This window comes from Euprymna scolopes, chromosome 42 (assembly GCF_053919585.1).
Source record: "Euprymna scolopes isolate OS-2025 chromosome 42, ASM5391958v1, whole genome shotgun sequence".
NCBI lineage: Eukaryota > Metazoa > Mollusca > Cephalopoda > Sepiida > Sepiolidae > Euprymna > Euprymna scolopes.
In genome coordinates, this window is record NC_136523.1 from 17,123,394 (window position 1) to 17,135,242 (window position 11,849).

The 11,849-nt window shown below is 35.2% G+C and overlaps 1 protein-coding gene across 1 annotated transcript; it reads right to left on the reverse strand.

Annotated features, from left to right (window-relative positions):
* Positions 1-2,804: 2,804 nt before the first annotated feature.
* LOC145266943 (solute carrier family 2, facilitated glucose transporter member 8-like) lies at positions 2,805-11,603 on the reverse strand. The gene has a single exon (XM_080122760.1). The coding sequence runs from the start codon at positions 9,731-9,733 to the stop codon at positions 8,285-8,287; it is 1,449 nt and encodes a 482-aa protein (XP_079978886.1). The 5' UTR covers positions 9,734-11,603; the 3' UTR covers positions 2,805-8,284.
* Positions 11,604-11,849: the final 246 nt, after the last annotated feature.

Below are 11,849 nucleotides of genomic sequence, written 5' to 3' on the forward strand. Positions count from 1 at the left end.
AAAAGGGGCATAGTTGGAACAATTACTCAAAACCTATCCATAGTAACAAAAGTTGACGATATCAAAAATGAACACAAATTTGACGCGCAAATAATTTCAGATGTTTTTAAATGCTTTGATAAACAAAGATTATGCTGGATTCAAAAATCAAGTATTGGCAAGTATATATGCCTCCACTAATCCGATCCAATCTGTCTGATTACTATTAAATACTCTAATATCATATATATATATATATATATATTATTTTTTTTTTTTATAATATATACAGGAATTTACATCGGTAGTCGGTACCGACGGTTTCAAGCCCGGTAGTTGAGGACTGCTCTTAATGTCCGCCTCAGGCTCTCTTCAGCCAACTCTCATGATGAGAGTCGGTTGAAGAGAGCCTGAGACGGACATTAAGAGCAGTCCTCGCGGCTGAAGAGAGCCTGAGGCGGACATTAAGAGCAGTCCTCAACTACCGGGCTTGAAACCGTCGGTACCGACTACCGATGTAAATTCCTGTATATATTATACAAAAAAATATATTGCTCTTATTTCGAGAAAGGTTTTTTTCCCTAATAATAGAGCACTGTATGGGATTTCTTTTTCTACAAAAAAGTACAAGTATATATATATATATTATATATATTAGTGATGGGACGATTCCAATATTTTCCCAATTCCGATACAATTACCGACTCTTTGCTAAATTCCCGATTCCGATTCTTTATAAATTTCTAAATTTTTATAAGATTTTTATTTTCCTTAATATTCGTAAAAACACATTAAATATGCAGATATTTTCTTAAACATCAAAATACACACGTGGAGGATTATCTATCCATTTTAGCTTCACTGGGGGGGGGGGACGGTAAAAATCAATAAATATTTATTATTTTATTATTAATACCAGCAATGGAAGATTTTACTTTAAACAAAATCAAATAAAAAAAAGACAAATAAAAGAATCGTTTTGGCATTGGAAAATAGGCATCAATTTTTCTGATACCGATTCTGATAACCCCCAAATCTTCCGATTAACCGTCCCAACACTAATAATAATAATAATATAAATATATATATATGCATGTCTGATGATTTGTGTGATGGCAGCATCAGCTATATGCACAATGAAAACTGTACAATGCTTATGGAAAAAGTAAATATAAATATTTGCGTATATATTAAAATAAACATAAAATCATGATTGTGGATTGACCTTTTGCGCTAGAATGAAAATTTATAGTATATATGCTCTGAAGGGGATGATACATCTCCATTGAGCTTATTAACAATTTTGACTACTTTATGAGGAATATACACCTAAAAGAGTATAAATTTTTATATTTACTCAAGATGTGTGTGTGTGTGTGCATAGTAATCCACATACAGTACTGTTTTGTTGTATTACAACTCATCAGTGTGGCTAGACAAACACTTTTCCCCAGCCGTGGGTGGAATCTACAACCATCGCGTTGAGCTCTACCCACAAGGATTTGGGTGTTTACAATTGCCTCCAAGAAATAGAATCTAATGGAGGGGGAAGGGAGAATTAGCATAGGGTCCTTACATACAAATTCACATTTTTGTTTTCTAAGTAAAAATCTATATATTATTTAGATTTTTCAGATGACTGTTCTCATCATAAGTGTTATTTCATAATAGTTAGAGCAGTGGTTTGAAAAGTCCGAATTATTAATCTTCGACTCAAAAATTCTAAAATAATTAAAAACTTTTATGTTTTGGAATTTTTGAGATTAGGTATTGCTGATTTGTTTTTTTTTGGGGGGGGGCAGGTGAGAATATTTGGATTACCATTCTCATCTCGAGTGTTATGCAAACGTATTAATATAGCATAATCATGTTGACACACCATTTTTCATTAGATTACCAAAGTTAAGCAATGTTGAGCCTGGTCAGCACCATATGGGTGACTACTTGGAAATCCCAGTCGCTCTATGTAGGAGAACGTCAACACCTTGCAAGAGTTAAAAAAACCTAACGTCATTATTTCTCCTAACAAGGATATACATGACTGGAGACAGCTTGTAAATCTCATACACCCATGAAACTTCCTCCCTTGGAGGAAGCCGGTTCAACCTGCGTAAGGTGAGTGCCACTTTGGTACAGTATTTTTACAAAAGAATTTCAAGCAAAACCCTTTATTTAATCCATGGGAGTAGGATTCTGTGAAGATTTCCCAGAGTCCGACAAGATACACCTGAAGCTCAGAGGTCACATTGGTTGAAATGTTGCGAGAATAACACTCAAAATGAGAACAGTAGTCCGAAGGATATAAATGATGCAAATCATCAATCCTTATCTCAAAAATTCAGAAACATGACAGTAAAAATCTACAGGGTGGTCGCTAGAAAATCGGGAAATTTGAAGGTCAGCTTAGATCATGAATAAAATGTGTGATTGCTATTTTTTTACCCTTCAAAATGCCACACGAGCTTGGATTTCTTGGTTAAGACGCTGCAGTGAAGTGCACAGACAACATTTTGAGTATCTATGAGTATAATATAACATTTGTCTTTCAAAAACTTTGTAAAAATTATTCTTTGTAAAAAAAAAAAAAAAAAAAAAAAAATCGTTGTTTGACAAATTCACGTTTTTCTAGCAACCATCCCCGTATAATCATGGCTCACCATTTCCTTCATTATTTTTTACTTTTTTTTTATTTCAAAGATTGGCGCGCGCATATTAAAAATAAAACCTGATGAGTTAAAACAATGCGTTTCAATTGAAGTATGTTTTACTTGCTGTTTTTTTTTGTATTGTTACTCGGAATTTAAGGTTAATGAAAATTAAAAGCACTTGTTTCTTGTTGAAAAAAATTTTTTTTTTTGGTTTTCAGGGTTTTAAAACATGCAGAAAAAACAATGCTGGGCCGTGATTATAGAGTTCTACCTCCAACTGCTTGTATGACGTGTCGTATATGTCTGCTAGAGCAGGGTTTCCACAAACTTGAGGATACCATGGGGCCCTTGAGCAGGGCAAAGGTTTTTCATGGAGCACTTAAGAATTTCTGAAATAAATATAAAAAACATTAATTTCAAATTTTAACACTAAATAATGATTTTTGGGTTCCTTGACTTAAGTCATCAAAGTAAGCAACCACAAAAGGGTTGACAAATTTGCTTCTTTGGGACGTTAGCGATCCAAGTCGTGAAACTCTTTACAGCGGTAGTTACGTATTATATCTCGTTCCAGTAAAAAAGGTCAATAATTAAATGTCTGCTACTATTTAATTTTTCCAAATAAAACATTTGGTCCTCTTTTAAAAAAGGACTTCTGGGGCTTCTCACTCTCACCCATGGAGCCCAAGTGCTCCATGAAGCCCACTCTGGGAAACCCTGCACTAGAGTATTTATTTTCAACAGTGCTTGTTTTCATTTACAATGATTATAGCAATTTTTGGAAACATAGAAAACTGATCAAATTGGACTTTAATGGTCCCTAAAAATGTAACCATTTTGAATGAAGTGATTGATCCACAAAAACGACAGTGAAAATTTTAATTCATATGACCATCCGGATTTAAGGTTAGCGGTAGGGTTAAAGAGGAGCACTTTTATTTGAGTTTGTTCACATTGGTGATCTTTTTAAATCAACACATTTCAGGTAAAAACATTATCGCATACTTACATGTCATGGTAAAATTAGTATAAATCCCAAAAACTACGAAAAATGATCCAGTGTGCTAACTGTATTTTAAATAATAATAAAAATAATCAGTCACAATTACGTTCCAAGATATCATGTCTAAACATGGCAGACCCTTAATTTCAGTCAAGGGTTATCTCCCTTGTTTGTCATACTGAATTGGTCGCAAAACTCTTCCAAGTTAGACCACACGATAAAACTTGAGAATTCGATAATTGCTTGGAATTATTTTTTGACTGGATCATTTTTTGTAATTTGAGGAATTTAGAATAATTCCAACATGACATGTAAGTATGTAATAATGTTTTCACCTGAAATGTGTCAGTTTAAAAGATCACCAATTTGCACAAGTACTTTTAATTTTAATTTAAAAGTAAAAAAAAATGGCATTTCCTTCCTTAACCCTGCTGTTAACCCTAAATCTAGGTGGCAACACGAAAATCAATTAAAAAAAAAAATGTTACTTATAAGGAATGGGTATCCAGAGGATTTCAGTACTTACAGAGTCAGTCCCGAGTATTGCAAGTCAATCAAGGAAATGGCTGATGCAGTTTATGATTTGAAAGCCACTTTCGGTTAATTTTCAGAATAGGCAAAGCAAAAAGGATGATAAAAATAAATAAATGTTACCAAAGGCAAGATAAGTTACTCTTCTACCTACCTGGGTAAGTTTTTTGTTTCTTAACTTATTTTAAAGTGTTTTTTTATCTTCTATTATATAAAGGAAAGATGTCTGTGTAGTGTGTGTCTGCTAAAAACTTCTGCCATCCACATCCGACCGGGCGGAAACCAGTACCATCTGAGAGGGTAGTGTCCCAGATGTATAACATGTGAAAAATAGAAAAAAAAAAAAAAAAATGCATTCTGTGGTGGTCAATTGAACCGCTTTTTTGGAAGAGGAGCGGTCCTTTTTGCGTAACTTTTTTTTTTGGCATATCACACACGCCAATTAAACTAAAACTGTTTAAAAAGCCTATTTTGCAATGTTATGACGTCATAAGCACTCGTGGACATGTTGGCAAAAGCGTTTGCCCGTACGTTTTTGCCTTACACCCTTCTTTCACATTTCACGTTCAAGCCCGGACACCGCGGCTCATTTATTATTTTTTTTTTTCAGTTGCACGGGCACTCTCTGCTAAGAAAGATTGGGTTTGTATTACTATACACAGATTCGCAAAATTTGTCAATAAACAAATATATAACAAATAAATGTTATCAAAGGCAAGATAAGTTATCTTCTATCTAACTGGATAATTTTTTAGTGTTTTTATTTAATGTAAAATGTTTATTCAGCTCGAAAAACATACAGTGTTTATTCATGTATTTGAAAAATGCAAATTGCAAGGACTGTGTAGAATACATAAGTTTGAGAAAATGAGTTAAAACTAAAAAACTATACAAAATACTGTTAGAAACCCATTCAATATATGTTACTGTAACATAGGTTGACAGATTTTCAGTGGGTTTGTAACAGTATTTTCTATAGTTTTTTAGTTTTAACTTGTTCCCAAACTTACGTATTCAACACAGAGACTTTGCATTTTTCAAATATATCGATAAACACTACATGTTTTTCAAGCCAAATAAACACGTTACATTATATAAAAACACTAAAAAAACTATCCAGTTAGGTAGAAAAGTAACTTATCTTGCCTTTGATTACATTTATTTGTTATATATTTGTTTTTGGACAACTTTTTTGAATGTGTACATTAATACAAACTGGAAAAGTTTTTTTTATATATTTATTTAAACTTTTGCTTTTTTGGGGGGGAGGGGGGAGATTTTTTTTTTTTTCAGCACACAGCCAACAAAAACTGCTCAATATCCAGAGAATAGCTTCTCTTCGTATCCCTTCTACTGAAATATCTGGTGGGGTGGTTGTCACATACTTTTTTTGGGGGGGGGGGGAGGGGGCGATTACATTTTTGTGTTTTTATCCGTTTTTAAGTATCTTTTATTGGTGAACATTGTTGAAAGTGCCCCCCACCTCTAAATTCCACATTTTCCATTTTTTAAAAAAAGTTTTCCTGTTAATATCGATTACAGACTTAAGTTTCAGATTATAAAAAAAAATTTTTTTTATAACTTTTCACGTTGGGGTTTAGTTTTCAATTATATCTTTGTGACCACGATGAATAGATAAATAGATATATGAGAGAGAGAGAGAGAGATGGGGGGGTAGATACATAAAAGAGAGAGGAAAGGAGGAGGGGTAAAGAAATCTTCCTTTTTTTAAACCCTCCGTTCTTATCCCTACCTTTCGGTCACATCAGAGAGTTGCTATTTTTTTTCCATCATGGTCACAAAGTCCGTGTTCAATTTAGTACAACATTATAATTGAAAACTGAACCCCCACGTGAAAAATTGTGAAAAAAAATTTTCATTTTTTTTTTTATAATCTGAAACTTAAATCTGTAATCGATGATATTAACAGTTGAAAAAAAAAAAGTGAAAATTGTGGAATTTAGACAAACAACGTCCGCCCTTTTATTTTTTTTTAAATTGTTGGGGGGGGGGGTATCAACATTGCCCAGCATGGAGTTGCCATATAATAATGAAAAAGTGATCAATATCCTTCAGCGCCGCGGCGCAGCGGTGTGTCCAAACTATCCCTGCTAGAAAGTAGTGTCACCACACTGTCACAGTGTCACAGTTAGCAATATTGAAATTAAGAAACATGAAATCGTAGTACGTGTGGGTGGGGTCACCAAATCGACTAACACCACGGCCACCGAGATATAGCCGTGCTAACACAGTCTATTTTCTATGACGTGCTATGACATAAACAACAAGCAATAGCTCATATGCGTGATCGTCATTTTGTTTAACGCAAATAGGTCACAAATGAAGTAAACGAAAACAAATTGTTACTTAATTATTTGGTACTTGTACAGTTTAATCAAGACATTAAAAAAATGAAAATATTGATTTTTTTAAAAATTGTACGTATCCGTTTTGGACTGAAAATCTCCGAAAAAAAAAAAAAAAAAAAATTCAGTTAATTTGACAGAGTAGTTCTTTTTTTTTTTTTTTTTTACAGCAGAAAACACGTTTTTATGTCAGCGCGTTGAAGACTGCCATCTTAGAATTTTTTCAACACGCCACGGGGAGATAACTCAATGTAAAGCGTCGACACTCCCGCCCCAGCTTTTCTTCCTAAAAATCGAACCTTTTGCTCGGTATCATAAATTGTTTTTTTTTTCGTTGTAAAAATAAAAAAATAAAAAACTGCTGGATGAAATTAAGTGAATTTTTTTTTCCGGAGAACTTCATTCCATAACGGATACGTACGATATAACTTTTTTTTTCTTCATTTTTTTACTTTCTTGATTAAACCGTACAAGTAAGAATTATTTAACTAATTTCCAAAATATATTCTGATAAAAATAATTTATGTCGCCAATAGTAACGTTTACAATAGATAAATAAATAAATAAATAAATAAAAAACATGACTGCATGAGATGTAGATGTACCTATTTAAGTCCGTTCCCACGAGGGCAAAGTTAGACACAAGGTCGGTTTTTAATATGGGCATAATCCAGTTTCCGCCTCCCAAAATAAGTGCTTTCTATAGAATTTCACCGAACCAAAGCGACTTTTGCCGAACTAAGCCTAAAACTTCGGATTAGTTTAGAGGGGAAAAAAAAAACAAAAAAAAAAAAAAAAAACAGTTCGGTTCAAATTCTGTAGAAGTATACTAAATAAGTTGCCGTATTCTAAAAGGACCCCTTTTTCACCAACGAAGCACAAAACAGATACTACACTGAATCCAAGCTCGAAGGATGTGTATTTACCTGGACAATTTCATTAATAAAACTAGCCCAAAGGACAACGCAAAAATTTACAGAAAAAAAAAATGAATAAAATAAAAAAAAAATAATGATGCTTGTCAAGAATTCCCCATATATTAAAAAAATCTTTGATAAACATACCCATGACGGGAAGAAAATATTGTATTCTTTTTTTTTAGTTGGAATTCTTGACAAACATAAATGGTGCTTGTGCAGATTAGTGATGTTTTTGGTACTTGCACTTATTGATCCGTGCTGAAATAATAATGTTATTATTTAAAAAGCCATTCTTAACATGGGGAGGGTGTTTTGTAACTATTCTGTACTTTAACCTTACAATTGAATAAAAAAAAATACATATCAGAAAATTTTAATTAAACTTGGAAATACGATTTAAAAAATAGCGCGGATCAGTAAGTGAGTGCACTTAGCACCATGTTTTTAACCAATGCATTTCGGGTGAAAACATGACGTACTTACGTGTCATGTGGAAATTACCATAAATTCAATCCCTCCCCAAGTAGATGTGCTTGCTAGATGTATTTTTTAACATTAAAAAAAAAAAAAAAGTCCACACTTACGTTCTGACATTTTGTGTTTAAAAAATGGCGAAATTCCAATTTAGTCAAAATGATGGATTGCAGTTACCTCCCCTGCATATTGAGAACTCTTCAACATTTAAACATACGATAAAACTGTATAAATCGATAAATTCTATTTTTACTTGCAATTATTTTTCTGCAGGATCATTTTTCGTAATTTTTGGAATTCTTACTAATTTCGACACGACACGTAAAGATCACTAATCTGCACAACAAATATTAAATAAATCAATCAGATAACAGATTTTCTCAACATGCTTCTGCCAAGGAAATACAGCTCAATTTCTTCCAGGGACTTTCCTTTCGTTTCAGGTAGAATTATCCACACAAAAAAAGTTCCAATGAAACAACAGATGGAAAAAATCCAAAATGTCTCGGCCGGACCGATGTTGTCCTTGAGGGTTATAAACTCCTTCGTCACAATAAAGGCGCTCAACCAACTGACGAATATCGAGCAAGCGCCGGCCTTACCCCGCGCCTGGGACGGAAAGATCTCCGACATGACCAGCATCGGTATGGGACCCCAGCCGAGGGAGAACCCGATTATGAAAACCATGAGACTTCCAAGGGCCATACCACTCAGGTTGGCTACCATGGAAGCGTCGTATTCCTTAACAGCGTAGTAGAGGCCCAGCAAGAACGTTGAACCCCCCATTATTACCCCACCCAACATTAACAGCTTCCGTCGCCCGGCCTTGTCCATCCACCAGCAAGCAAATACTGTACACACAACCTGAGTAATCCCAATAATCACACTTGCCCAATGCGATTGCTCTTTGTATCCGGAATCGATAAATATAGGAACAGTATAAAATAAAACTGCGTTTATACCCGTCAATTGCTGTAAGAGCATCAAACCAGCCGAGATAAACAGGGGTCGTTTGAGTTCCTGTCGGTTGATCATATCACGGAAGGTAACCTCCTGGTCGGCTAGTCCTTCTTCGATGTCCCTACATTCTTCCTCGATGTCAGTATGGGCATCCCTCACGGAAGCCAAGGACTTCAATGCTTCAAGTCGTCTGTTTTTTAATAGAAGCCAACGCGGTGTCTCTGGCAGGTAATACACGACCGCCAAGGACACGACTGGGGCGATTAAACCGATTTCAGCCATCTGGACGAACGTAAACCGCATCCCTAACAGATAGGCCATTAAAATACCGATGGTTATAGATAACTGCACGCAGGATCCGAGCAAACCTCGTAGGGACTTTGTTGTCACCTCGGCAATATAAACAGGACATGCAACACATACCATGCCAGAACCAACACCGCAGATAATCCGAGCCAGATAAAGAATCAAATGGTTTGAACTGAATGCAATTAAAGTCCAGCCGAGAAGAAAAGGTACAGATATAAAACAAATGGTTACTTTTCGGCCATATTTTTCGATAAACCACCCAGCGAGTGGGCCTCCCATCATCGCTCCTATGGTCAAAATCGAGCCGAACCAGCCTGCCTGGTGTTTATCCAGTAACTTAAGTTTCATCATCTCGGATATTGCCGGAGAGCTATATCCCAGGTTGTATCCAAACGACAGCGGTCCGAGGCATGCACCCAAACAAACCAGGATCAGTTTCTGGGGCGATCCTTCGTACTTTTTAGAGATGAACATTTCAGAGGTGGTTGTCAGTGACGCCATGTTGACACATTGCGCGAGGCCGCTTAGACAAACGAAAAACATTCACGTCGATTAAAAAAAAACAAAAACAAAACTATAATGGTTGAAATTAATTAAAAATATGTTTTTCACAATATTATTAAATTAATTTACAATTTTATTTAAGATATAAATATATATTGAGATTAACAGAGTTTTGATACGTTTAATAAGTTATTTATAAAAATATATAGATATAGTCCAGGTCGCTTATAACGTGGAAAAGAAAAAAAAGTTTATTTAGTTATTTTTTTCTTAATGTGTGTACAGGTCACTGCGACCCAGTACCTGTTTACTGGTGTTCTTTTAACCACGTATCAACATTTAACCTTTCTGTTTCAATACAATGCTTTCTTTCTTTTTTTTTTCTTCGTTTTTATTTCTAACAAGACAGTCACAGCTTAGCAAGGCGTAAAGGCAATTCGAGAATAAGGATTAATGAGCGTAAAGCGATTAATGAGAACAGCATATTAGTCAGTGGTAAAAATTGGGTAGAAGTTGATTATTTAAAGATCTTACCAAGAACTTGTTTACATTGGATTTGAAAACGACCGTGTTGTAGTCCGCTGAGAAACAACCTCGCGGTATAAGTTCTACTAGCAAGAAGTTCTAGGAAAGAAGCTTTGTTCAAGGAATTGGCGTTTAGATTTAGGCCCAGGTAAAGAGTGGGGGAAATTGTTAACAGTGGTTGTAGCAAAAAGAGTTCTTGGGAAAGTTTTGTGGTGGGACATAGTTACACGATTATTGATTTATATAAAATACAATAATAAAAAAAATCCGCATTAACATTTTTTGCTGCTTAGTATTAAGTTAAATTCAAGTTTTACGGTGTGTGTGTGTTTTTTAATTATTAAATTGTTAGGTGGAAGTACAGAATAATTACAAAACACCTCCCTCCCCATGTTAAGAATGGTTTTCTAAATAATAACGTTATTATTTCAGCACGGTAACATAAGTGCATAAGTACCTTTTTTAAAGTGAAAATTGTCTACTTTTCTTTATAAATGTTTTAATCTTTGATATAAAAAAAAAATGGCGCATCTATAGAATTGGGACGAGATTTTCGGAAATCGTAAAATTGAATTTTTTTTTTTTTACAAGGTGGTCACCACTTATCAAGGCCCGGAAGCCACTCAGGGATAAGGGTTATTGTAAGTACAGTACGTTAGTGTGGAGATTTAATAAAGTGTCTACTTAAGGGGGCGGTTCATCAGGAATTTGTTTACGTTGGACTTGAAGACATCCAGGTTGTAGTCAGGTGGGAAGCAGGCAGACGGAACAGAGTTCTACAGGCGTGCTGTTCTAAGAAAGAAACTTTGTTCATGGAATCTACGTTTTGATTTAGGCATAGATAAAGAGTGGGGAAAATTTTTGACAGTGGATTCAGCTAGACGAGTGTTTTTCGTAAAAGATTTGTGAGGGGGGACCAGAGATTGGAGTTCAGACGAGCACCTGCCATGGAAATAACGATAAAACAAAGCTAGGTTTGCAATGTCTCTTCTGCAGGAGAGAGGTTGCAAGGGCATTCCCCACTAGGCTATGTAGTCTATTTTGTACTTTGTCAAGGCAGGATAGGCTGTTTTTAGCAGCTCCTGCCCAGATATGGCAGCAGTACTCCATCCTTGGATGTACTTAGCTTTTATATAGATAGAGAATTGCATCAGCAGTGAGATATCTACTGGAGTGGTAGAAGGATCCACCATTTTTCCAGTGACCTTGGCAACAGATCTAGAGTAAAGGAAGGTCAATCTCAGAAGCTTGTCAAAACATGGGGCCTCTCCAAGACGAGAGCCATCCATTTCAATTGATGCCAGATGGGGATCAGAGCGTTGAGGCTGTAAAGATAGAAGCTTGGTTTTAGATGCATTAAAAGTAACTAGCCACCTCTTCCCCCCATTGTACCATGCGCTCGAGATCAGAGGAGAGAGAATCAGAGAGAACTTTGTCATTTACGGCCTTTGATGTGTTGCCATAGATGGTCGTGTCATCAGCATAGATGTCAATGAATGATTTAAGTATGTGTTTTGGGAGATCATTTTGCGCACAGCTGGATTAACGCATGTGGACGATTACGTTACCAGAAATTTCTATCTTACTAAAACCATGAACAATTTTCTTCCAAATTTTTCTCTTTTATCCT